Source organism: Thunnus albacares, chromosome 22 (genome assembly GCF_914725855.1).
Source record: "Thunnus albacares chromosome 22, fThuAlb1.1, whole genome shotgun sequence".
NCBI classification, from domain to species: Eukaryota; Metazoa; Chordata; class Actinopteri; order Scombriformes; family Scombridae; genus Thunnus; species Thunnus albacares.
In genome coordinates, this window is record NC_058127.1 from 1,489,290 (window position 1) to 1,517,064 (window position 27,775).

A 27,775-nucleotide genomic window follows, 5' to 3' on the forward strand; every position below is an offset into this window, starting at 1 on the left:
GAACAAAAAAGTTTCAAAGTCTAGTCTTGACTTTTGAAATAGTAATAGTACTTACTTTTTCTGGAGCTTTCAACTGAAGCTTCATGAGCGGATGGAGTTTGTTTACGACTGCCTGTGATCACATGACCAAAGTAACAAACTCATGACAACTGAGTCACCTCAACTCGCTTTTAGTTGAGTTTTGTTTTTTATCTAAATACAGCAAATGTGATAAATGTCATTAAGTCTGTTTCCATTTTTGCTTTTCTTGATGCGCCAACTTTCCTGCTCAGCCAAGTGTAAAAACTTTTAAGCAAATTTTCAAGGTTTATCAAATTTTCAGGGTTTCTGCTGTTTTTTTACGCGATACCACACGACTGACGACCAAAGACGTCGCCACGTTTCTGTCATCATCAGCTTTCAGCTCTGACAGCTCAAAATCACAAAGCCGTGCTTCTCAAACCGTTTCACCTTAATGACCCTAAACTGACACAAACCCGACTGATAAGATTTTTGCCTTTTAGATGCTTTATTACAGAAAGTGTATGAAACTCATGAACAAAACATTCACACATTCAGTCACTGTGTTACTTATGATGGAATTATAGTCAAAATAAATCACTCCCCTTTTTCCTGGGGACCCCTGGAGCTCCCTCAAGGACCCCTGGGGGTCCCTGGACCCCACTTTGAGAACCACTGCCTTCTAGGACAGGTTCACAAATTTTCTATGAATGAGCTGCAAATGTTTATATGAATCACCTGTTGAGAAAGAAATAATCAACCACAGGCTCCGTGTTTCTGGTGGGAAAGGCAGACATATCGATGGTGAGCAGTGAAACCAATTGATGAATAATCCTGGTGCACAAATAATATTTAAAGTTGTGAATTTTCTGGCTACAGTTCAGTTTTTCAAGAGGAGGAACAATGACAACAAGAAAAAACATGTTTCACTGTTCATTTGACTTGAAAACTATGAACTCGTCCTTTAAACGGACCAAACAAAACGTCAGAAGGTGTTAAACTCAAACACACTCAGCTGTTTTAAAGTTGTGTGGAAGCACGAGGCTCATGTCCCAGCATGCACTTGGCTGTGAATATGTGTGTGTTTAATCCCACTCGGTCACGTGCAGACGACCTGAGCGATGTGTGTGTGTGTGTGCGCGTGTGTGCGTGCGTGCGTGTGTGACGGTTACCATGGAGAGAGAGAGAGAGAGAGAGAGGGAGAGAGAAGGAGAGGTGGAGTCACGGGGGGCGGAGCCAGCGTGTCTCGTGCTCGGTAGTGAAGCCAAGCGGCTCGCGGGGCAGCAGACAGAGGGATGGTCTCGCGCTCAGCGGCGGGCAGCTGCAGGTCATGTTGTCCGCGCGGCGGGAGACCTGCCCGCGTGTCACCTTCAGCGGAGCGGGAACTGTGACGGTGAGTCTCCGTGTGTCTGTCCGCCTGTCTGCTCCTTTCTGTGTGCGTGTCCTTCGTTTCAGCGCCGGTGTCTCCTTGTGTGTGTCCTCTGTCTCTGTCTGCTGTCTGCTCTTCTTCTCACCTTTATCTCTCTTCTCTTTAGTCTCTCAGGTTTCAGTGATGAGGGAAAATAATTCAGAAACACTCAGTTATGAAGTTAATAGGCAGAAAATGAATTGGTAAAGGTGTTAATGATAAATTAATGAGTCTATATGCAATAAAACAAACCAGCTGAGCTGCAACTACAGATTATTTTGATTAATCTGCTGTTTTTATTTTTATTTTGACTATAAAATGTCAGAAAAAAAAGACAAAAAGGCTGTCATAATTTCCTTTACCTAAACATAAAGTCCAAACATGTTCAGTTTATTATCATACATGACAAACAAAATCATTACAGTCACATCTAAGAAGCTGGAATCAGTGAAATTTCACATGGAAAAATGACTGAAACGATTCCAAAAAATAGCTGCTGATTAATTTTCTGATCATTAATCAGTTTCGTCTCTAAATGAGACGTGTTGTTGTTCCACTTTCTGAGGATTTGCTGCTTTTGTTTGATTCATATCTTTGAAAACTGAGTCTGTAAAACAGTGTGAAGAGTCAGTTTGAACTCTAGAAACTGAAGATGAACATTTATCTTTATTTTTGATGTTTTTTTGGCTAAATGATTAATGGATTAGTCCGTGCAATAATCATTAGCAAAAATAATTTACAGACCTCGAATAAACAACAAATGAGGGAAACAAGTTTACAGTTCCATTAATAGATTTTCATCCTCCGGAAAAAGATGTTTAAATCTTAAATTCCTACTTTATGACGGTTAAAGAGAAACTTTTTGTCACTCTGAACACAAGCAGGGTTCAGTAAATCTCCTTTGTGTTCCTAAAACGTGTGTGAACTGACATTGATTGCTGTTAATCTGGATTATCATCTGATTTAAACTATAAAACACTGACTGAGGCAGAAATATTTTCCACCTACTGGGTTTTTTAGTTATTTCTTTCTCTCCTGTTAGTTGCAGCAATGTTTCCTGTTTCAGTTGTTAAGTTCATACAATAGAAAATAACGAGACGATCCTTAAAGTACCCGTACAAAGTGGTGAATAAACCAGTCAATAAATGCTTTATTATATACAGTTATATATTACTACTACTAATGATGATAATAATATGAATAGGAAGAGGAGTAAGAAAGTATTAATAATAAATATAATAGAATATTAGTAATCATAACAACAAGAATGATGGTAAAAAGTGACACAATTAGTCCATTAGTTGATTGACATAGTAATTAATCCGTAACAATTTTGATAAGTAATCAATCAGTTCAATCATTTCTTTAAGTAAAAATCCAAAAAAGAATAAACTTAGTCCTGTATGATAGTGAGCTGAAGACGACATGTTGGGCTTTAAGTCGTTTCGGGCGTCTTTCACTATTTTTTGACATTTTATTGACCAAATGATTAAATGATTAGATGGGGAGAAAATCTGCAGATTAATCAATAATGAAAGCTGTGATTAGTTGTAGACTTAGTAACAGTCTGTGTAAAAACAGAAGTAAAAATATGTGAATTTGAGTGTTTTCAGACAGCTGTTCTGGTCTAAAGTCAAAATAGATAAAAACAAAAAACAATCACCGTATCACTGCTGACATGTTTTGTCCTCGTTCAGCTTCCATATAAACTGATTCTTTAACTTAACGCCTTAATGTGTGATGTAGACGTTTTAATTGTTGTTGTTTTTTTTTACAGTTAACATAAATAAAATAAAAATGTGCATTAAATCATGAAATCCAAATAGAGATATTACACCAAACAACAAACATTTAATACAGCAGCTACTTATTGAATCAGTATCTCTGGTGTAATTTATGTTTGTAGTATTTGTTTTGTTGTTTGGTTAAAGGTTGTGTTTTGTGATGTGAAACTGTTTACGCCTTGAAACAAGACAAATTTCAGAAAAAATATTTTGATAATGAAGTGAAACCAAATCGTTACTATGAGCAAGAAACACTGAACAAAAGGAAACGCAGCATCAGAGAAGAATTTCCATAAAAGGATAAAAACATCAGTAACTTCTTTTGTGTTGTCTTTATGAGTCATTCTGCAGAGTGGAGGTTGTGACAATCAATCAATCAATCAATCAGTCAGTCAGTGAATTGAATGGAAGCAGATGGATCTGCAGACAAACAGGGACAGAGAGAGAGCGAGCGCTCTTAAAGCAGTGGGCTGCTGCGTGGTGTCGAGTGTCGGCTCGTCGTCATATCGCTTCAAAAATAACTTGGACATGTCCAACGGAAACTGTGAGCGTACAGAAACACCCTGGTCACCCTCCTCTGCTCGTTAAAAATAACCTGGGAGGGAGGGGGGGGGGGCGGGGGCGGGGCTCAAACTGGGCCGAGAGGGTCAGTGCGGCGTTTCCCAAACTCAAGCTCTCCTTCAGTCAACACTGCTGTTAATGTTAGTCCACCAAACTCATCAGAAAGCTACTTCCTGCCGTCGGTTTCTGTAAACAAACAACCCTGATTGGCGGAGACCAACCGCAGCGGCTGATGATGTAATAACCAGGACTCAGCTGTTTTGTGAAGTTACAGGTGTGATGGATCTAAACTCGTCTCGTTGTGTCCTCCAGACTCCGGGTCGAGGACCTGAGACGGGGATGGGCGGGGAGGCGTGTCCTCACAAGCTTGGATCAACCAATCACCTTCGTCTTCTCCTCTACATCCTGATTCCCACCGTGAGCCTGCTGGCCGGCCTGCTGCTGCTCGTCTTGGCCCTCACAGGTACGTGGAAACATCACACACACACACTTGTTTTTGTCACTTCTGAGGACAATGTAGTCACGTAACACCTTAAACTTAAAACCAGGTCTAAACCCGAACATCAGAGGTACCTTGTGGGGACCGGTCCCCACGTTGTCAGTGTGTGAACAGGTTTAGGATGCTCAAACACACACTTGTTTTTGTCACTTCTGAGGACAGTGTAGTCACGTAACACCTTAACCTTAAAACCAGGTCTAAACCCGAACATCAGCGGTTACCTTGTGGGGACCGGTCCCCACATTGTCAGTGTGTGAACAGATATCTTATATTGGAATAAAAACACTCAAGATGATTTAATCATGGTGCATTTCCATTATCGAGATAATCGTGAATATCCTCACATGAGTGAGCTGTCTAGCTCACTAACGTGCAGTCCTATTGATGTCCTGATTTATTTTGAATTGCCATTTGCCACAAGGGGGCGCCTGCATCTTTCCAGTCATTCGTCATCATGGCTGAAGGGTCAGAATGGGAATGCTGGGATATCAGGTTGATAGGTAGATACTTTTTATTGATGGATTTATTTGTCTCATTGTGATTACCTGCTGGGTGTTGGCAAGAGTCTGAATCCGTCCTTGTTTGTTTGTTGTTCCCAAAGAAAAGATACGTGTCCTATGATGAAATAAAAATATTTGTTTCTTAACAAATTGTGAGATAAAGTGATTCCAGGGTGTTTTAGTGCCATTTTAAGCATATTTTGATGATTATCGGGGACAATATTGCAATTACGTTGGCCTGGATAATCATGACATGACATTTTCATTTCCGTGTGTGGCTCAGACACACACAGAGGCTGTTTTTGGTTGTTTACATGTCTGTATCATTTCCTGAGTCTCTGTGGGGCTTCGCCGCCTGCCGTCCACACTAGTACATTCAAGCCCTTTTCAAATGTGGAGTCACTTTTTGTGTCAGGAGATATGAAATATAATGATTGTACAGATAGTTTTCATTTTTCAAGACGGGCTTTAACTGTTTCTGTAGAAACTAGGGCTGAAAAAAATACTATTTTTATAATAACTATCATTGTGAAATACTTTTTTCATTGATTAATCATTTTGAGTCACTTTTTAAGAGAAAATGCCAAAATGAAGATTCCAGCTTCTTAATTTTTAATGTTTTCCAGTTTCTTTGGTCCTCAATGACAGTGAACTGAATATCTTTGGTCTTTGTGACTTTCAGGCCAAAATAAGATATTTAAAGTTGTATCTTGGGCTTTGGGAAACAGTGATTGACATTTGTCACCATTTTCTGACATTTTATAGACCAAACAACTAATCAATTAACTGAGAAAATAATCATCAGATTAATTGATAATGAAAATAATCGTTAGTTGCAGCCGTACTATACATACACAATATGTATAGTAGTATATTATGTATATATATATATATATATATATATATATATAATTTAGTTGTTAGTTGTTTCTTACTTACTTTCCTTTATTACCAACAGCAATGTTTCCTGTTTCTGTTACTCAGTTGAGACAATAGAAAATAATAGAATAGAATAGAGTGAAGTGATACTTAAAGTCCCTCTATAAAGTGTTCATGAATGGTGAATAAATGCTTAATTATATTCAGTCTGAGCTGATTAAAGGTTTTTTTGGCAGCATTATGAGCCGGCTGAATCAAACAAAGCTGGCGTAATGACGCCCTGTGTCTGATTTTAGATTTTAGCGTGTCGGTGTTCAGGAATCAGAGGCGTGACGTGTGGTGAAACAGCATCGGCGTCTAGTGTGTGTTGTCTCGCCATTCCAGCTGTCCAGACTTCCCGCCATGAACAGACTGTGTAAAAGGGCCTAAATAAAGGATAGCTAGTGTTAGCTAGTGTTAGCTAGGGTTAGCTAGTGTTAGCTAGTGTTAGCTAGTCTTTCTTTCATGGGTCCATATTCAGATATAAAACAGAAAAAAGCAAAAAATCACCTGTGAGGAGCTGAAACAGGATGTTTGACATTTATGCTCATGAAATTATTTAAAAGATGTTCAACAACAGATGTTATTTATTTATTTATTTATTTATTTATTTATTTGCCCACTTTTGCTACTCAGGAGGAAAAAATACTTTTTACACACGAGAGGAATCTCCTCTGCAAAGTAAAGTTGGCTCATTCGCAGTGATTTTCTGGTTTTTAAACAGAATTTCTGATAATTAAGTGATAAATTTATTACAGTGATCTTGAGGAGTTTGGCATCAGACGTGTTTAATCTCTTTGTGTGTTTGATCTTGTGACACATTCAGTGTCACATTCAGTCTTTTACGTAAAAGTGACTCAGCCGCTTATTCAGACACGAAGCCGACGTTCGTGTTAGTCGACAGAACGTTTACGTAACGAGGTTCAGGTCTGAAAGGGGGCTTCGGTGTGAATGTGAGTGACGCCCAGAAAATATCAGGTCAGCGTTGATGTGAGAGAAGAAGAAGAAGAAGAAGAAGAAGAGGGAGGATGGTGAACAGACTGAAGGAGGACAGTGTGTAGGAGGAGAAATGACACACAGTCAGATTCTCTAATTAATTCACAGGCAAGGTAATTACATCATACGTGTGTGTGTGTGTGTGTGTGTGTGTGTGGGTGTGTGTGTGTGGGTGTGCGTCACCATGACAGCGGGGAGTCCCTCAGACAATCAGAAGCAGAATAAACGCCTCAAACGTTCAGACTGAAAGAATTTCAAATATTTACGCAGGTAGTAAAACTGACAGACGAACCTTTCATCACTCTCTCCTTCGCCTCCTTCCTCCCATTCCTCCTTTTGTCCTCTTTTTATCCTCCTCTTCTTCGCTCTTTTATCTTTTTCTTCTCTTCCTTTTCAGTCTCTTTACTTTCCTCCTCTCTCCTCCTCTTCATCTCCTTTCTTTCTCTTCCTCTTGCTTCTCCTCCTCCTCTTTCACTCTTTTCTTCTGACCCTGTTTGAACTCTTCCTCATTTCATCCTTTTTCTATCTTTCTTCTCCTTACTCTCCTCGTTCGTCTCCTCTTCCTCTTTTCTCTTCATCATCCTCCTCTCCTCCTCTTTTCAGCCTCTTTCCTGTTTCTCACGTTCTCTGGTTTGACCTCAGCTCCCTTCATCTTTTTGTTTTCTTCTTTTCAAAGCAGAACAACGAGGAACATCTGGAGGAATAAAGAAACATTTGTTTCCAAACAGATGAAATGTAGCGTGTGATTCTGTGTTTTCATGTCTCTTCTGTTTTGTGACGGTCGAAGCTCCTCTTTTGTTCCTTCTGCTCTTCATCTCCAGCTGTTTTCTGTTTGACTCATTACACACTCGCTGCCATAAAGCCACAAAATGCTTGTGTGTCTTTTTCTCACCATTAAACACCTAATGGTCTCTTCACACCCCCCCCCCCCCATCTGTTCACAAAGCTTTAATGGAGGAACTGCAGGATTTCAGTTGGGTATCATTTGAAATTTAAGAACTTTATTCGTCCTGAAGCTGCAACTATAACAACAGAAAATGAATCTATTTTAATGAGAGATTAATTGTTTCAGTCATTTTGAGAAGAAAATGTCTAAATTCTCTGATTGCAGCTTCTTAAATGTGAATATTTTCTGTTTTTTTTAGTCCTTTATGACAGTAAACTGAAGATCTTTGTGTTGTTGCATCATCTTTGACACTTTACAGACCAAACAACTAGAAAATAATTGACAGATTAATCAATAATGAAAATAATCGTCTACTTTGAAGACGCATTTTTAACTACTTTATGACATTTTGTAGATAAACTGATTAATCGAGAAAATAATCAGCAGATTGATCGATAATGAGAATAATTGTTAGTTGCATTTTTGTGATTGGTTAAATTATACTATGCATCAGTGTTAATATGTTGGAAAATTGCAAATTAAACACAGGAATGTGGAGTATTTATGTAAAAAAATAAACATTATCAACATTTTGTTTTTAATACTAGAAGAAGAAAATTTGTGTAAACAGAAGCGGAACTGTCTGCTGGTTTATATCGGCCAGAGGATGAATATTAATATTAAATAGGAGGATAAATGAAATAGCAGCGTCAGGATAAACTTGTGTCTGGTGCCTCCTGCAGTGATCTCGTAGTTTTAAATGTTTTAACAGGAGAGGCTCCGTGTATATGTTTCAATATTAAATATGACTTTATATAACAGGCGGGTTTATTTATAGAGCAGACTGAACATGAGTTCAAAGAGCTTCAGAGTGTTAATGTCACATCAGAAACTGAAGCACATGAAACTAAAACTACAGTTAAGTCACTCAAAAAGTAGAATTTTTTGTGAAGTTTTGACACATTTCCATTCAGAGTGTTTCTTTTGGGGAATGATCGGATGTCCAGCAGGCAGAGCGTTCACACCATTAATTCATTATCTTTATGTATTTATTATTATGTTCATTTTTTTCTGGACATCTTCAGATGTTGTTCAGTCAGATATTCAGTATGTTTTCAGTCAATATGTCCTGTATACAGTACATTTAGTCATATTTTCAGTCATATATACAGGATGTATTCTGTCTTATCACCAGGATGTGTTCAATAGATATTCCTTTATCATTAGTAAAATATTCAGTATATGTTCTGTCATCTGTCCTGTATAAATTATGACATATATTCATATCAGACATGTGTTTAGGATATAATCTGTATATATTTAGTGTTACAATGAGGATACTTTCAGTCTTATAATAAGGATGTATTGTATACTTATTCAGTGTAATCAGTCATGTGTTCAGGACATAGTATAGTGTACATTATGTGATATATATCAATAATCTTACAGTCGTATGTTCATTATATGTGATATATTCAGTATTTATTCATTCATATATTCTATTTATATTCATATACGTATATTCTGTCATACATTCAGGATATATTCAGTATTTACAGTGTTTAGTATCTTGCTGACATGTTGTGTGTTTATATGAAGATCAGCTGATGATTCGTCAGTAAAGACGCGTCAGCATCACGATTGTTGTCGTTCACGTTTCAACGTGTTCACCAAAAATACACAAACAACAAAACAACTACATGATATCCTCAGAGTGTGTGTGTGTGTGTGTGTGTGTGTGTGTGTGTGTGTGTGTGTGTGTGACACAGATGAAATGTAAATAGATCAGTCTGTCTGGTTCACCATGGTAACTAGATCACTCTGACACTATTCATAGAGTTTTCCTACATACGCCGGCTGTGTGTGTGTGTGTGTGTGTGTGTGTGTGTGTGTGTGTGTGTGTGTGTGTGTGTGCGTGTGATTCAGCAGTTGTTGCATTAGACGTGATTCAACTGTACATGTGTCTTGTTAACACTCACAGTGGTGGAAGAAGTACTGAGACCTTTAAGTAGAGTAAAAGTAGCAGTCCTGCATTCAAAGACTTTAAAACGTTTTCAGCCCCGAAGGCTTTAAAAAAAATGTTTTATTGTTTAAAAGATTGAATCAAATCATTTAATGTGTCTTTTGACACAAACATCAAAGGGTCTCTACGTCTAAATGTTCACAAATATAGAAAATGCTGAATCTTCACCTGGAAAGTAACTAAAACTGTCAAATAAATACTTTATGGAGTAAAAAGTAATATTTCCCTCTGAAATGTAGAAAGTAGCATCACATGGAAATACTCAAGTAAAGTACAAGTACCTCAGAACTGTTCTTAAATGCAGTACTTTTTATGAACTGAACATGAAACAGTCAAACAGTCAAATCTCCTGGTTCTCACTCTGAGCATCACTATTTATTATGAGCTCTATTTAACGTGAGTATTTCTGGTGCTGATATGTTCTGACTATTGTTAAGTAGAAAAGCCCAACCAGGGACAGGAGTCACAATATGTTACTTTAACCTGTTACAATGTTTATTTTGCATCATCACTGACAAATAAACTAATAAATAAAAATAAAAAACATAAGCATGAAACCTTCGGTCAGTTTCCAATAAAGTTCATTCAAACATGATGACGGCGTCTTCAACGATGTCCTCAGACAGACAGAAAGGCCGTTTTACTTTGTTCTACTATGAACAGAAAGTAAGAAGAAAAACAGAAACATGTTGCCACAGATGTCTGCAGGACGATAGATGATATCTAATGGTAGCGTTAGCATCGTTAGCTAACTCAAACGACATGGTCAAACAGCTGATCGGGCCGATTCTTAAGTTATTCGGGTTAAAATCAAACTTAATCTGTTTAAAGTTTTTACAAAGTTCGTCCTGTTGTCACCTGTTTGTTTTTTCTGCAGGTATATTTGGCAGCAGCCTCTTGGACTCCAGCCCCCTCCCCTCCCCGGAGCCCATCTCTGACAGCAGTCCTGGTTACCATGACAACAGCACAACTCCCTCCCTATCCTCCGAGACGGAGAACGCCACCACCACCGCCTCCTACCGAAACCGCAGTGACGGTGGTGACATCACACACGGCGGGAGCAGCACACCTGCCGCGACGACTGCCGGAACCTCCGCCAGCGTCTCTCCGACTTCGACCTCTCAGGCCCCGCCCACCCAGGCCTCCACAAAGCCTCCTGATTGGCTGACCTCTGTGACGTCACTGAGCACCGCCTGGCCGACCAGCACCACCGCGGGGTCTGACGCAGGTAACCGAGGCGACCGTGAGCTCCAGCGAAGGAAGGCAGCAGGGGCTCATGGGAAATGTGGTTTTCTAATCTCGAGTAGATTTAAATGGTCACATTTAAAAATGACGTTACAGCTGTCACACCCCCCCCAAAAAACTACAAGTCCCACAATCCTCTGCTGCCTCCTTTTATTGTTCTGTTCTGTTGCTCTGGATTCCCGCGGATATACCTGGAAAACTAGGACGTTTTAGGAAAGTGAGGACATTCGGCCGGTCCTCGCTACCCGACACACCTCGACCTGAAGCTGTTTGAGGATCCAGACTTGGTTTTAAGGGTCCAGGTTAGACTTGGGTTTAGGTTCAGTTTCAGGTTCGGCATGTAGCTCAGGTTAAGGTGAGGGACCAGGAATGTGTTATGTCAACGAATGTCCTCTCTAAGATAGATAAGTGTGCGTGTGTGTGTGTGTGTGTGTGTGTGTGTGTGTGTGTGTGTGTGTGTAATCACAGACAGAAACAGTGATGAGCCTCTGAGCTGAATTCAGATCTACTGTCCTCTATTCTCCTCTACTGACCTGATAGTGTGTGTGTGTGTGTGTGTGTGTGTGTTTCTAATGATAAATCGTTCTTTCAGTTTCTATTTTAAAATTCTCCTCGTCTCTGTCTCTCTCTCTCTGTATTCACGTCTAGTCGAGGTGAATGCTGATGAGCGTCAGGCTGTCCTGTCCTCTGATTGGACGCTGGCCAGTCACCAGACTAACTGAACGTTTAACCTCCAGATGCAGTCTATGCTAGCTCGTTAGGGCCTTCAGTCTGTTGTATTAGGATGCTCATTCAATCGATCAATCAAACTTTATTTGTACAGCACAAATGTAGAGAATAAACAGTCAAAACAATCTGAAACTAATGAACACAAGAAATAAAAATTATGAAAATGTAACAAAATAAAACAAATACATTTAAAAGCTATAATGATAATAAAATAGATTGTCATAAAATCCAATTTAGATTAGAATAAAATAAAGTGAATGTCTATAAGTCATCCTGCTCCGTGTCTGCAGGTCAGTGTCAGCCGATCATCGAGCCGCAGTGTCACATGTTGCCCTACAACCAAACATGGCTGTCCTCCTCCGTCGCCGTGGTGAAGAGCTCAGAGGTCGACATGTTGTTAAGGTAACCGCATCCGAAGACTCACCTTTTAAATCCACCAGTGGAGGTGGAGGGAACCCTGACACCTGTGTGTGTGTGTGTGTGTGTGTGTGTCTGTGTGTGTGTGTGTGTGTGTTGCAGGTTCTTCAGCTACCTCAGCAGACTGTCCTGCTACAGACACATCATGCTCTTCGGCTGCTCGCTGGCGCTGCCCGAGTGTATCGCCGCCGACAGCGTGCACAACAGGTAATACAGATGAAGATTTGACACAATGGATAATATAACAAGCTTTTAAAATACAACACATTGTTAAAGATGAAACCAGTGGTTTCCAACCTTTTTGGCTTTTGACGTCTTACAAAAAGCAGTGTGTAGTCGGGGTCACATTTCACATGTCTATGAGTTGTTAACAGCTCCACCAAATAGTGATTTTTCCCTCTAAACTTCTCACATGCTTTCATTTCAATAAATGTTCAAATGATCCAATATTTCAGCAAAAATCAAAGATTAGAGAAAAAGTCCAAAAACTGAAAACAGATTTGTGTATCAGAACTTTGTTTTTTCTTCTTTCCTCTCCCATTAATCATCTCACCACCCCTCAGATTTATCTGCTGACCCTTTGGAGGGGCCCGACCCCTAGGTTGGGAACCACTGGACTAAACTAGCTAACTGTATATAAAGTAGTGTAAACTAGCTCCACCTCCAGCAGCTACAACAGTAACATGCTGCTCACTGCATGTTGCACTACTGGTGAAAAGCATTCTGGGAAATGAAGTCATTTCAAAGGGATGGTTTAAAAACTGTTTGAAAAAGACACACACACACACACACACACACACAGATACACACACACACACACACAGACACACACACACACAGATACACACACACACACACAGACACAGACACACACACACATACACACACAGACACACACACACACACACACACACACATACATCTGTTGTCCACATGAAGCTCAGCTGTTCAGACTGTAAGTGAGACAGCAAGTGTATGTGTGCGTGTGTGTCTGTGTGTGTGTATGTGTGCGTGTGTGTGTGTGTGTGTCTGTGTCCGGGAATATCACCCTCACACACTGAAATTTGAACACACACACACGTGTTGAGTGTCAGTGGCTTCAACTCTTTACGACCTCTGACCTCTGACAGGAGGATTATGGGAATCAGTGTTTTATTGCTGCTCGCAAGAATGTGTTCAGACGTGTGTGTGTGTGTGTGTGTGTGTGTGCGTGTGTGTGTGTGTGTGTTCAGGCGGGTCGTGCTGCCCTGTGCGTCGTTCTGCGAGGCGGCGAGGGAAGGCTGCGAGCCCGTCCTCCAGATGTTCAACGCCTCCTGGCCCGACTTCCTGCGCTGCTCACAGTTCAGCAATGTCACCTTTGCGTCGCCATCGCCGCCGCCGCCACCGTCATCGTCACTGTCACCCACGGCAACGGCCGGCCCTGCCCCACCTGCCTGTTACACGCCGAGACAGATCAAAGGCAAACCTTGTGAGTAAACACACTCACGCTGAAACTTTAAACTCTGATCTGACGGCTCATGACATCACTGCCCTCCTCTCTCTGATTGGTCGGCAGCTGTGTGCGGCGGGAAGGATTACTTCCTGTGCACGACGGGCATTTGCGTCCCTCAGAAACTGGTGTGTAACGGCTACAACGACTGTGACGACTGGAGTGACGAGACACACTGCGGTGAGACACACACACACACACACACACACACACTCTATTGTCGTCTATGTAAATAGCAGGGGGAGTTTTTCGCCCGTTGTCGTGGCGATGTGTTCGGAGGTGATTGATTGGACAGAAGTTCCGGATGTGGTTTGTGTGAGACGGCGAGGTGGTCGTCATGACGATATGAGGAGACTACTGGCTGAAAGCTCAGGAATGTAAGAACGCCCTGTCTGTCCTCTCTTCACACGACGACGATGTTTCCCGCCGTAAACGTCTCACACAAACACAACATGAGACACGACGAGATGGAGGCGGAACGAGGGATGAAAGAGAAAAAACAAAAAAAGACAAAACAAAAAAAGTGACAAAATGAGACACGATTTCTCTCATTTTATTAAATTCTCTGATTGGAACTTGAGCTCGAAGAAGCCGAATGTCGCTGCCTTCAGGGTCGCCATGTTGTTATAAAATGATGAATCAAAAGGAAACAACAGAAGAAGAGAAAAGTAAAACTATGAACTTGTGTCTTCAGTCTGCACAGACGCAGAGTTTCGCTGCAACACCGGTCGATGTGTCGCTCCTGCTCGCGTTTGTGACGGATACGACGACTGCGGAGACCTGAGCGACGAACTCAACTGTGGTGAGACGACACACACACACACACACACACACACACACACACACACACACACACACACACACACACATGTACACACACGTTTAGTGACGCAGTTTGGAAGCTCGGGATCAACTGAGGGATCAGCAGAGAGGAAATGTGAGCGAGGGACTCCACCAGCTGTCCATCTGCCAACACACACACACACACACACACACACACACACACACACACACACACACACACATGTTAAACTCAGCAGCAGCACATTAACATTAAATATCTCTCACAGGTTCACTCAATGCATATCAGTGTTTCAGTTATCAATTAGAATGTCGTTAATAAACGTCGCTGTCAGATGTTACAAAGTCACTGTAAAAGAAAATATTTAAATCACAAAGCTACTGAGATCATTTATAAGCAGGTAGAACAATGATGAAAAGAGAATATTAATGTCTTTTTTAGTTTGTTAGTACATTATTCTACTTTGTCAGGAACTAATTAAAACACGAAGACACAAAAAAAATGTGTCAAAAACACAAATTATCATCAGAAACTAAGTGAGACATGTTAAAGCACAAATACATGAAATACATCAATCACTCTGATACAGAGAGACGTGCAGGTTCATCAGATAATAAAAATACAATTATTAATATTGTTATTGTTATCATTATTATTATTATTATTATTATTATTATTATTATTATTGGAGACAAGGTTTGTCTTTAGATGTGTAATGAACGTGGTTAGGGGTTAGGGTTTGGGGTTAGGGGTTTGGGGTTAGGGTTTGGGGTTTGGGGTTAGGGTTTGGGGTTAGGGGTTAGGTTTTGGGGTTAGGGGTTTGGGGTTAGGGGTTTGGGGTTAGGGTTAGTGGTTTGGGGTTAGGTTTTGGGGTTAGGGGTTTGGGGTTAGGAGTTTGGGGTTAGGGGTTAGGTTTTGGGGTTAGGGGTTTGGGGTTAGGGTTTGGGGTTAGGGGTTAGGGGTTTGGGGTTAGGGTTAGTGGTTTGGGGTTAGGTTTTGGGGTTAGGGGTTTGGGGTTAGGTTTTGGGGTTAGGGGTTTGGGGTTAGGGTTTGGGGTTATGGTTTAGGGTTTGGGGTTAGGGTTATGGTTTGGGGTTAGGGTTTGGGGTTAGGGGTTAGGGTTTGGGGTTATGGTTTAGGGTTTGGGGTCAGGGTTAGGGTTAGGGTAAGGGTTTGGGGTTAGGGGTTTAGAGTCCTGGTTGCTTCTCTGTGTGTTTTTGTTAATGTTATTATTTATTTATTATTAATTTCATGGTTTGTGTTTGTTTCTGTGAATCTGATTGAAAACAAGTTAAAGGTTTGAAGTGTAACCGACTAAAAGGTTGTTTGTTGAGTGTAGTTGTTCTCAGCTGTGTCGCTGTGTTTCCAGGCTGTTAGTTATTAGTTTGAAAGGTTTAGTAAGAAACTGAGGAATCAATCTGCAGTAGTTTTAATTATCAATTAATCGTTTGTCATTTTCTTAAAGAAAAAGAAATTTTTCTCTGGTTTCAGCTTCACAGATGTGATTTTTGTATTTTTTACTTTTTGTTTGGTTCTGTTTGATACAAAACAGACATGAAGGACTTGAAAGCATCTCTAATGTTTCTATAACTCAGTCTGATGTGTCAGTGTGTAATGTGTTGGTTGTGGTTTGTAGTGATGAACCTACAGAGAATTATCAGAGACTCTGCAGCTCTTCTCGGCTTTACGGAGCTTTATAGTGAGTTTCAGCTCATTGTTTATCTGTCCGGCTGCAACTTTACTGTTCTGGTTCACTCTCAGCGTCTCATAGCGTCGTTTTCAGAAAAAAAGCTGTAAAAAGCTGCTGTACACTACCTGCTCAGCACCATAGTGGAGCATTTAGCAGCTAAAGAGCCAGATATTTCCCTCAGGAGCTGGTGGAGACCAAAAACAGAGCTAAAAGAGAGTGAATATTGGACTCACATTCACCAGGTGGACAGAAACACGACTCCACATGAATCATAATGTTGCTCCGTAACTGCTGGATGTGGAAATAAACAACTGTTTGCTAACAAGTTCAACATGTCAACCGTGTGTGTTCTCAGTGTGTAATCTGACTCGTGAGCATCGCTGCGGCGACGGTCGCTGTGTGTCCAGAGACTGGCTCTGTGACGGAGACCACGACTGTCTGGACAAGAGCGACGAGCTCAACTGCTGTGAGTAACCATGGAAACCAGCTGTTGGCTCTGAAACAGAAACAGTAACTTTGATATTTAACGGTTTAATAAACTAAAGTGTTAGATTGAAGATGTGAATTCATTCATGTTATTAAATGATTTAACGTCCAGAGTTTCAACACAACAGAGGACTTTAAAAGTTGAACACATCTGGTTTTGACTATTTGTCTTAATTAGCAGTGTGTTGAGCCTCCAGGGCCACCGTACAGTTGTTATCCTTTTAGCAAACATCCAACTAAAGATTTGTCACGATGAAGTGACGTCAGGTTTATTTTTACATTCCTGAAGCCTGAAATTCACCTGTGATTGTATATAAATGTTAATATTTACTGACAATTATTATAAAATGAATGATAATAATTTGTTACTGACTTTGTCTTTAAGTATCTGTTCATATGTGGAGCAGAAATGAGCTGCAGACGTGTTTCTAATCTTCTGAAAAACACTAAAACTGTGTTTAATGATAGGCACAAGACTGAAGATTATAAACGTTTTATAATTAATTAAAACTAAAGTCAAGTTTATCAGATGAGTTTGACTCGTGTGTCATCTGTTCCCACCTCTGAGTCAGACATGACTAACTGTGACAGAGCTGAATCACATCTCTGATGACTCTTTTTTAACATTAAATGTGTGTGTGTGTGTGTCTGTGTGTGTGTGTGTGTGTGTGTGTGTGTGTGTGTGTGTGCAGCCTGTAAGAGTCAGGGTCTGTTGGAGTGCAGGAACGGTCAGTGTATTCCTTCTGCGTTTCGTTGCGACGGAGAGGACGACTGTAAAGACGGCAGCGATGAGGAACACTGCAGCCGAGAGCAGAGTGAGACATCTGTCCGCTACACACCTATCACCTGCCTGTCTCTCATTCTTATATGTCCTCATATATATATATGTGTGTGTATGTGTGTGTGTGTGTTTTCCAGCTCAGGGTGTGTGTGTTCCCGGTCAGCCCAGCTGTATCTCCACTTCCTGTCCCTCACAGTGTGGGGGAGGCAGCGCCACCTGTGACCCCCGAAACAACAACAACAACAACAACAGCTGCTGTGAGTTCACACGAGTTTCTGCTTTCATATTTCAACACATTCAGCACGTTTCCTGCTCAATCTGCTCGGCTTTATCGATGTTATTTAAACCCTTTCGTGTAACTCTGCTGGAGGATCTGGTCCTGACTCTGCCTCTCTGTGTCCCAGCTCGCTGTGAGCCCATCAGCCTGGAGCTGTGTATGAACCTGCCCTACAACCTGACCAGCTACCCCAACTACCTGGGCCACCTGTCCCAGAGAGAGAGCTCTGTGTCCTGGGAGTCCTCGCTGTTCCCCGCCCTGGTCCAGACCGGCTGCTACCAGTACCTCATGTTCTACGCCTGCACGCTGCTGGTCCCCAAGTGTGACCCGGTCAGCCTGCAGAAGGTCCCGCCCTGCAGGTGGGTGGGTCAGTCGGTCGATCTTTTCGGTCAGTTTGTCTCTCTCTCTCTCTCTCTCTCATTCTGTCGTAATGTCTCTCACCCTGCAGGTCGTTGTGTCGTACCGCGAAGGAGAAGTGTGAGTCGGTGCTCGGCATTGTGGGACTGCAGTGGCCCGAGGACTCGGACTGTAGTCAGTTTCCAGAGGAGGGAGGAAACACAACCTGCCTGCTGCCGGAGGCCGGAGTGGACGGTACTGTGTGTGTGTGTGTTTAAAACAGCAAGAAAACTTTATTATCTTCTGTCAAACTTTTAAATTTTTTGTTGTTGTTTTTGTTGCGTCGCCGTGACAACAGAGTGCTCCCCCAGTCACTTCAAGTGCCGGTCGGGTCGCTGCGTCCTGGCAACCAAACGCTGCGACGGACATCTGGACTGTGACGACCACAGCGACGAGGACAACTGTGGTGAGACACACACACACACACACACACACACACACACACACACACGTTAAACATCCTGTATTACTGTAAACATATTACCTGCAGTAGTTGTATTAAAAGTACCACGTTCAGGATCGTGTTAATGATGCCGCCTCTCTTCTCGCCGTCAGGCTGTTCTGAGCGCGCTCTGTGGGAGTGTCCTGGCAGTAAGGTGTGTATTAAATCCAGTATGATCTGTGATGGATTCCCAGACTGCCCCCTGCTGGTGGACGAGGCCAACTGCTGTGAGTTTGTTACTACAGACAATATCAACACTTTACATTACTGATGATATATCTGATATATACATATGATGATTTTATACTTCTTCAGTGGTGCACAGAGAGACGTGTTTGTTGTTCATGTTATTATTGTTCTCCTATATTTCCTCAGCCGTGTGCAGAGATAACGAGCTGTCCTGTAACAACCATCAGTGTGTTCATCGGACTCTGTGGTGCGACGGGAAGAAGCATTGTTCAGACAGCTCTGATGAGTGGAACTGTGGTACGACACACAAGCGTCTCTGTCTACGATCATATACATTAATACTATATTTCACATTTTTACCTCGATTTACCGTCTTCCTTTTTTTTAAAAAAGAGAGACAGTCATTATGAATTTATTCTATCATATGTTTTGAGTTATTTTCTGTTCCTGTGCTGTTAATTAAATATCACTAAATAGGCTCGTTACTTTATCTGTATGATGTATTTTAACATTTTTGTGGCCTTTTTCTGCAAAATGTCAGCACCAGTACTGGTTTACCCTGCATGCTTCAGGCTCATGATCAGTCCTTCACACCTGAACTGTCTTCTAACGGCTTCATGACTTATTTTACTGTCACTGTTTCTACTTTGTTATTATTACGTTTATCTACCTTTGTCTTTGATTGAGTCGTGTCAAAGAGGAATTTCTGTAATAAATAAAGTTAAACCATTTCCCGTTTTCATCTCATAACAACATTTTCTATATTTATTAACACTATATAAACATCAAGAAATGCTCTGTAACATGTTGTTGTTATATATAATATAATAATAATAATATTAATAATAAATGTCTCTGCAGTGTCTCTGTCCGATCGATCGGGTTCTGTATTGACGGTGTTCAGGACGGCAGCGGAGTATCAGGTCTGTGCAGACGAGTGGAACCACGAGCTGAGCAAACTGACCTGCGACCAGCTGGGCCTAGGGTAAGGTCAGTAACACACACACACACACACACACACACACACACACACACACACACTCACACACACACACACACACACACACACACACACACACTCACACAGGTCAAACCCGATGATGTAAAACTGTAACAGTATGACAGACTAACTACAATGTCCTCCTCTCTTCAGGGTTCCCTCCTCTGTTTCCATGGTACCCGACCAGCCTGGCGTCCCGGGCCGTCGCCGTTGGTTACACGTCCATCCTGACTGGAACCTGAGGAACGGATCTGCTCTACAGGCGCGACTGGAGAAGAGAAGGTAACACGTAGGAATAGTTGTACCTGCAGGTCTGATGGCAGATTTTAGGGTATCATAGTTTATACAGAAGAACCTCACTAGAACCATTTAGAACCGTTATTAAACTATTAAAATAAAACCTAGAAACAGGCTGAAAGTTTGCTATAAGTAAAATAAAAATCCAAGAAATCCACACAAAGAGTGAAATAAAAAGTATGACGGGGCAAATATAACTTTATCTTCAGTCTTTTATAAAGACATTTGTAGCTAACATTAGCATTTAAACATTAGCAAGATGTGGGAAAAATACAAGAAAACATGTTTTTTATTGTCTTTGTTTGATGTTTATGTTTTGATGGCAGTATGAGTTTAAGTATATAAGTCATTAAAATCAAACACTGTCACTGACAACACAAGAGGTTTGTTTTAAGTTTCATTTATGTGGATTTATTATATTAACATATATTAATCTGTTTCACATAAATGTTAGTTTCTCCATCATCTGAACTTTATATAATATCAACCAGGTTTGATTTTAATTTAGCAGGGTGTTTATTTCACAGCTAACATGCTACATTATTAGTAGCATTAAGCTAGTTTTCTACCTGACAGAAACAAGTCTTGAGTGCTGGACCAGTAAAGGAAGTAATACACTTCAATTCTGGAGCCCCTACTCTTTTCCTATTGGCTCGCAGATCTGGTCTGCCTGAGTTGGACCCTCTTGGCCACACCTGAATCCCACACATCATGCGAGAGTCCTGCAGGACAAATTAAACCAGATAAACCAGATTCAGTTTAGTTCAACATATTATCCGACAAATCAGGATTGTTTAACAGATCTTTTTGTGTGTTCTGCAGTCACGCGTGTCACTCCAGGAAGAGAGTATCAGTCCTGTGCACCAGAGAAGGTAAACTTCTCCTCTCATCCAGCTTTTTAAAGTTTTTCCTCTGATGACGGGTGTATTTTCATTTAAACCCATTAAAACTATTATCTATGAAATCTCTTCAGCCTCTTTCACATTATTCTGCTGTTACTCTTGTCACCACTAGATGGCGCCAAATTACGAGAAAAATCCTACATATGTCTATTACCCTGTTATGATGGATAACACAGATTATACACCAACAAAATGCAATTGGTTTATTACTAATCTGTTATCAATGATTAACAGTGGGTGAGAGCTGCAACAATTAGTTGATTCATCAATTAGTTGCCAACTATTAATTAATCACCAACTATCTTGATAATTGATTAATCATTTTGAGTCATTTTTAAAGAAAATTCTCTGATTCCAGCTTCTAAAATCTGAACATTTTCTGGTTTCTTCAGTCCTCTATGACAGTAAACTGAATATCTTTGGTAGAAGCACATTAAGAGGACTCTTCTTCTTCTCTCTCTGACAGACTGCGGTCTGCGTCCGACGGTGGGTGCGGTCCCCCACAGGAAGAAGAGGATTCTGGGAGGGCGGGTGTCACGACGGGGGGCGTGGCCATGGCAGTGCTCCCTGCAGAGTGGACAGAGCGGACACGTTTGTGGCTGCGTCCTCATCGCCGGGAGATGGGCTCTGACCGTCGCGCACTGCTTCGAGGGGTGAGGACAGTGGTGGAAGAAGTATTCACATCCTTTACTGCAGTAAAAGTACCAATACAGCAATGTACAAATACTCCATCACAAGTTAAAGTCCTGAATGAAAAATCCTGCTACAGTAAAAGTACATAAGTATTATGAGCTTGATGTAGTTAAAGTATTGCAGTAACAGTAGTGGTTTTTCGGGGGAGTCACAGAGTGTTAATGAACTAAACGATGACTTTAACAGTCTAAACTCTGAGGTTTCGTGTCTAACAGGAGGGAGAGCGCAGACCTGTGGAAGGTCGTGTTGGGTTTGAATAACCTCGACCATCCAGGTGTTCACAGTCAGAGCCGCGGGGTGCGCTCCATCATCGTACACCCACGCTACAACCGGGCGGTGGTCGACTACGACATCAGCGTGGTGCAGCTGGACTCTGAGGTGAGCGAGCACTGGTACAGGACGGTATTGATTATCAGCGGTGGAAGGCCAGTATTGATCAGATATTTTGTGGCGTTTGCAGGTGGAGGAGACGCCGTTCGTCAGACCGGTGTGTCTGCCTCAACTCGGCCAGCTTCCTTCCCCTGACTCCTACTGTTACATCACAGGCTGGGGTCACATGGGCAACCGGAGTAAGTGCACACACTCACAAGACAACTAGTCAGCTAATATGTGACTTGTTTCTTTAAAAGATTAATATTTTCCATGTTTTCAGAAGTTAACCTTGAAGAAATGTGAACAAACAAAATCTAAGCGGTGGGATCTTCAGCTTCCTGCAGCCTGTGTGATGTCACTGTTTATCCATTGGGTGGCAGCAGATACATAAATCAGTCGAAAGTTTAAAATGCAAGAATATTCCCTCCTGGGTCTGTTCATGTAGAATCAGTATGGACAGACTTTCTCAGTATTTTTGGAATTAAGGAACTGAAAGGAAGGATGTGTGATGATATCGTTCAAAGGAAGAGCTGACGAAGTTCTTATTTTGAAGACGTTTATTAGACGATGGCCATCGGGTCCATTCCATGTACAAAGATGGTCTGGGCACCGGACCACTGTCGGTGCACAACTTATATAGGGTTACACATCTGTATCTTATCACATGAATTACATAGGTTTTCCATGGGCACTAGGTCAGTTGGGAGCCATCCATCATGTAATTGACAGCTACCTCACAACATATTATGTGTCACAACATACCACATCTGGAATATCAGTTCCAAACTTGACCATGGATCCATTGTTTGTATTTCTAAGGTCCCCCCGAAGGGCCATACCATGTTACCTAAGGTGACATGCAGACGTTTGATGTTTATGTCATATGTCCAACACCCAAAGTCAATAACATACATAGGGTCAGATAAAAATCATACTTACAGGAACTGAATCTCCTCATATTAGATGCAGTACTGCCAGGCTGTATAGAGGGAGATCCATGGAGAATTAAACATTTTGGTTAGTGTGAGAACATATTGATAAACTGACTGATTCCTGTGTGTGTGTGTTTGTGTGTGCAGTGCCCTTTAAGCTGCAGGAAGGAGAGGTTCGGATCATCTCACTGTCTCAGTGTCAGTCTTACTTTGACATGAAGACCATCACTCCCAGGATGCTTTGTGCCGGTTACGATGCTGGAACCGTCGACTCCTGCATGGTAACAGCTGCACTAATAACATTTCACCAGATGATGGTTTAAAAAGTCAGAGGGTCAGAGTTTTTAAAATCCATCTTCTGGGGAACATGAACCAAATTTCACATCAATCCATCCAATAGTTGTGGAGACATTTCAGTAAAAAGAAAAAATGTCAACCTCATGCAGGGTTTTTTTAAAAGTCCCTCAAAAATGTCTTAGAAGGAATTAACAAGTTTTAAATTACATGTTCAAATGTCTTAAATATTTTTTTTTTCCTGTCATAGACAGTAACATTAGTAACTTTTAATTTATATGTAGTTAATTATGTAGTTAAAACTGGGAAGTACTGTACAAATGTATGTATAATAAATAATTGTAGGTCATATGATCTCTCTCTGTTGGTTTTCCATCATACAGTCATAATTACATTCTATGTGGTTTTAAAAAGGTCTTTAAAAAGTCTGAAACTTGAACCGTCAGGCCTGAAAGCTCAGTCCATCCAACATTTAAATATTGTACTTTAATATTATATTAATATATTAATATTATACTGTAATAAACACTGCAGCCTCTAGGGGGCGCTAGCAGGACTGTAGACTTTTGTTGGTCTTCTTAAACTCATGAAGTCAAACCTCTAAAATGTTGATAAAGGTGTTCCACAAGGCTCAATATTGGATCCCCTACTGTTTACTCAGTACATGAATCTTTCTTTTCTAATTTTAATATGAATGTTTTCACTGACGACACCATCCTGTATCACAGACCACCAGGTCTTCTCCAGATTAAAGTCTCTTTAGTTCACTTAAAACCTGTTGTGAACCTTGAAATGGGAGCTTTACTAAACTTTAAATCTGGTCCGTGATCCATTAAAGTTCTGATTAGATGATTGTTTTTTTCTTTACAATACTGTTGATTGCAATTTTTTACAATTACAACTCTTTTTTTTATACAACTTTTTGTTTTTACACTGAATGAAATGTTTTTTTTGCACAATTTCATCACATGGAAATGTTTTGTCTGTCTTTTGCTTCATCTGAGACACATTTTCCCAAAATTCTGCCTGACAGATTTGGTATCTTTGGAAACTTTGGGATCTTTACTAGCATTGAAAATAAAATTCAGTGAGCTTGTAAAGTTGAAGACACAGTTGAGATTTAATCAGATGTAATAATATAACAAGCTATTTCAGTCAGAATCACCAGTATCAGTTGTGTCTTCATAAAACATTTCTATCATTTCATGTGTAATAATTGTGTGTGTTTGTTCAGGGCGACAGTGGCGGTCCGCTCGTGTGTGAGGAGGAGAGCGGTCACTGGACGTTGTTCGGCCTGACGTCGTGGGGCAGCGTGTGCTTCAGTAAAGTGCTCGGACCTGGCGTGTACAGCAACGTGACGCACTTCACCCCCTGGATCCAACAACAGATCTACATTCACACATACCTAAACGACTGACACACACACACACACACACATACATGCAGCACTTCCTGCCAGCTTCCTGTCTTCAGCATTCCAGGAGGAAGTGATGTCACCATCATCCACACACACTCACACACACCTTCAGTTCCTCTACCTGTGCCTATATCTATACTGATAGCCTTCAGATGCTAACTGCTGTGTGAGCAGTAGTGTAAACTAGTAGAACAAATGCTAACTAGTCAGCTAGCAGAGCTGTCATTGTCGACAAGTAGACTTCACATTAATACGATTAAACATTCACTTAACACTAAATTATTATTATTATCATTATTGGTATTATTATTATTATTATTATTACAACAGTGTAGGGTTTGTTGCTAAGAAAAATATGACTTGTTCCTTATTTGAAAAGTAATATTCTTATTTTATTTGTAGCTCAGTGGCAGCAGTAACTCAGAGGAAAAACTATCCAGCCACAAAAGCCACTTTTCTGATGTTCTTCATCTTTAGATTTATACGATTTTATCCTGAGCAGGGCTTCAATTTATTGTTGTATTGATACACTAAAGATCTGAGCCCTGAACACAAACATTATTTAAATATCTGCTTTCTCAGCTGAGCGCTGAAAACGTTAACGTGAAAACATCGTCACAATGTTCAGTCATCTCAGCACTGAAGTCCTACAAGCTGCTAGCTAAAACAGACCAGCTGAGCACTCAACTTCCCACAATGCTTCACTCTATAGTGCCTGTACTTAAACTTAGCAGTAAAAAAACAACCTTGTTACCTGTACAATGTTTTACTGTACGTGTGTGTAAGCTGTTGTATGTGTGAGAGAGAGATAACAAGAGCGAGAGAGATGATTTTTTTGCTTCTAAACACACTGGCAACTTTTGGGCAACTTTCAGTGAGCTTTATTTACACAGCGGCCATGTTTGATTTACATTTTAAATCTCATGTGAAACAACAAAAAAGGCTAAAAGCAGATTAAAGGAAGTCCTGAAAGATTATTATTATAAGTCTTTTGGAGCTCCGTACATTTCAGACTTCAACCAAAGTCATGTTTTAAAACTACATTTTATTTTCTATGAATTTAAATAAGTAGAGTCAAATAACTGATAATAATAACTGTCACATATCGCCAATGTAGCTAACTGATCAGTGTAAATCCACAATATTAGCCAAATGCTAACAGTGAGCTATGTAAGCTATTAATTTACAAACCAATTTTGTCAAAACTGCACAGTTTAAAAGAAGCCGTTTTAGCTAGCTCATCACCAAAGTTAGCTAGTGGACTCACTAATGCAAACAACTGCCAAATAATTGCTAGCCAGAACGTGAAGCAGTGTTAGCAGTATGCTACATTAGCTCTTTCTATGTATTTATGAACTATATCTTTTTTTTAAAAAAAAAAAGGTAACAAGCAGGCTCCGCAAGCACAGAAAGCTGTCAGATTGGTGTCAGTGACAATGTAAATCATATTTAAAGTGTATCGCTAACTGCTAATGTTTAGCTAAGTCATAAATGGATTCAGTACAGAAGCCAAAAATACATTTTGTTTTGTAGGGAGCCTGACAGGTGTCACAGAAAAATAAAACACTAATCGGTGTGCACAAATTATAAATAAATGGTCTGAAATTATTACTTCGTGAACATGAATTAAAACCAGATGTCAATAACATTTTAACATGTTTAACAAATGTCAAAGATAACACAACCTTTTTCATCAGCCAGAGTTCAAAGTATACGTATAAAAAACTGCTTTAAACTCAAACTTCTTATTTTCTTACAGCTAGTTAACTGATAGCAGCCAGAGCTAACAGTATTGCAGTGTAGCATCACTGGTGTATAAACATCACATAAACATGTAATTAATGTGATAATTTAAAGAGAAATTCCACATTTTGTGTGGCTGTCCAGTCAGTGTTGACGGTAAATGTGGTCAATTGAAACAATAAATTCCTCATTGTGTGCCATATTGAATGAGAAAGCTTTCCTGCTCACGAAGCCGTGCCGGCAGTACCTACATATACCAGGATGCATTGCATGCGAGCTTCTGAAGTTTTGTTTTTGAGCATCATCTAGATCACTCCTCCTGGCTACCTACCTGGCTAAATAGGCTGTAGTTCTTCCTTTTCCCACTTTTCCAGAGACACAGAGAGCATCAGCAACTTTCACACTATGTCCCTAACTCAGATAGCTAGAGATAAGGTTGCAAATTGGCAAATGGTCCTTTAATGATATTGAAGGAATGTGTTCAGTATTTGTAGCTATTTGCACATTGCTGTTTTGTGCGCACAAATTTGAGTAAGACTTTGTAATTTGTGTGTGTGTGAAATAAGTAATTTGAGAGCATTAGTTACTCATTTGTGCTCACAAATTATTATTTTCCTCTGTGACACTTGTTGGACACCTTAGCTTTGTCAGAGTCTATAAGAGTCTATAAGCAAAAGAAATACAGAATATAAGAGCTCTGGAAAGTCAAAGAATCCTTTATTTTTAAAACCATTACTGTCACACTAAAGACGTCAACATGTTAAACTTTTGGGAAAGTTGTCCAACTGTGTTGCCCAACTAATTGCCGGCGTACCTCCATGCTAAGGTCTAACGGACATCTAGAACATTCCAAGTGGTTGTTGTTGTTGTTGTTTTGTGTGTTTGGTTTTTTTAAGAGTATTTTTCTACAGCTTTTTGTATGTCATGCTTATTACACAGGGCTGTTGGTGTGTGTGCGCGAGTGTGTACATACAGTCACATGTACAGACTGTTGTTTGTATGTGATTTGGCTTGTGTGCGTGTTTCTGATGTCACTTCCTGATTTAGCTGTTTCAAATTGATGAAGATGAAGAGTGTATATGGATTTAAATGCTGTATGAACAGACTGTAGCCTCTAACGTTTTGTGTAAACAGTGAATATTTGGTTTGTATCACCTTGTGTCCCACCAATAAAAATATACACTATATCCTCAGTGTGTGTGTGTGTGTTTGTATTGCAGTCTATTTGAGGACCACTTCTACAAACCAACATAGTGAGGACCCTTTGTCCTCAAAGGGCTGTTTGAGGGTTAACACTTTTGTTAATGTGGGTGTGTTTGTGTGTGTGAGTCACAGCTTGTATGCAGACCCGTCACTGAACATTCAGTCTGTTTCCACTTCCTCTAATCCAGAAATAAGGATGAACGATGGAGATATTTAGCTCCAGATGTATATTTATAAGTATAAAGCACGTCTGAATGTTTGTATTATTAGACTGTTCAGACTAAGGAATCACAATATCAGCCATTATTTTACTGATTTCCTCCTCAAAGTAGTAATCAGTCATGTGTAAGAAATTAAATTTTTATTCTGTCCATGTTTAAAGATACACTTCTTTTGTTTTTGCG

The 27,775-nt window shown here is 40.5% G+C and overlaps 1 protein-coding gene across 1 annotated transcript; it reads left to right on the forward strand.

Annotated features, from left to right (window-relative positions):
- Window positions 1-1,171: 1,171 nt before the first annotated feature.
- Window positions 1,172-27,355, forward strand: corin (corin, serine peptidase). Its single transcript, XM_044341954.1, has 24 exons — window positions 1,172-1,393; window positions 4,066-4,216; window positions 10,453-10,803; window positions 11,840-11,951; window positions 12,069-12,173; window positions 13,199-13,434; window positions 13,522-13,635; window positions 14,150-14,257; window positions 16,303-16,413; window positions 17,126-17,248; window positions 17,352-17,471; window positions 17,619-17,850; window positions 17,940-18,082; window positions 18,186-18,293; window positions 18,443-18,556; window positions 18,705-18,815; window positions 19,380-19,503; window positions 19,672-19,800; window positions 20,638-20,687; window positions 21,184-21,370; window positions 21,626-21,788; window positions 21,871-21,979; window positions 22,862-22,995; window positions 24,243-27,355. The coding sequence occupies exons 1-24, from the start codon at window positions 1,331-1,333 to the stop codon at window positions 24,423-24,425; spliced, it is 3,381 nt and encodes a 1,126-aa protein (XP_044197889.1). The 5' UTR covers window positions 1,172-1,330; the 3' UTR covers window positions 24,426-27,355.
- Window positions 27,356-27,775: the final 420 nt, after the last annotated feature.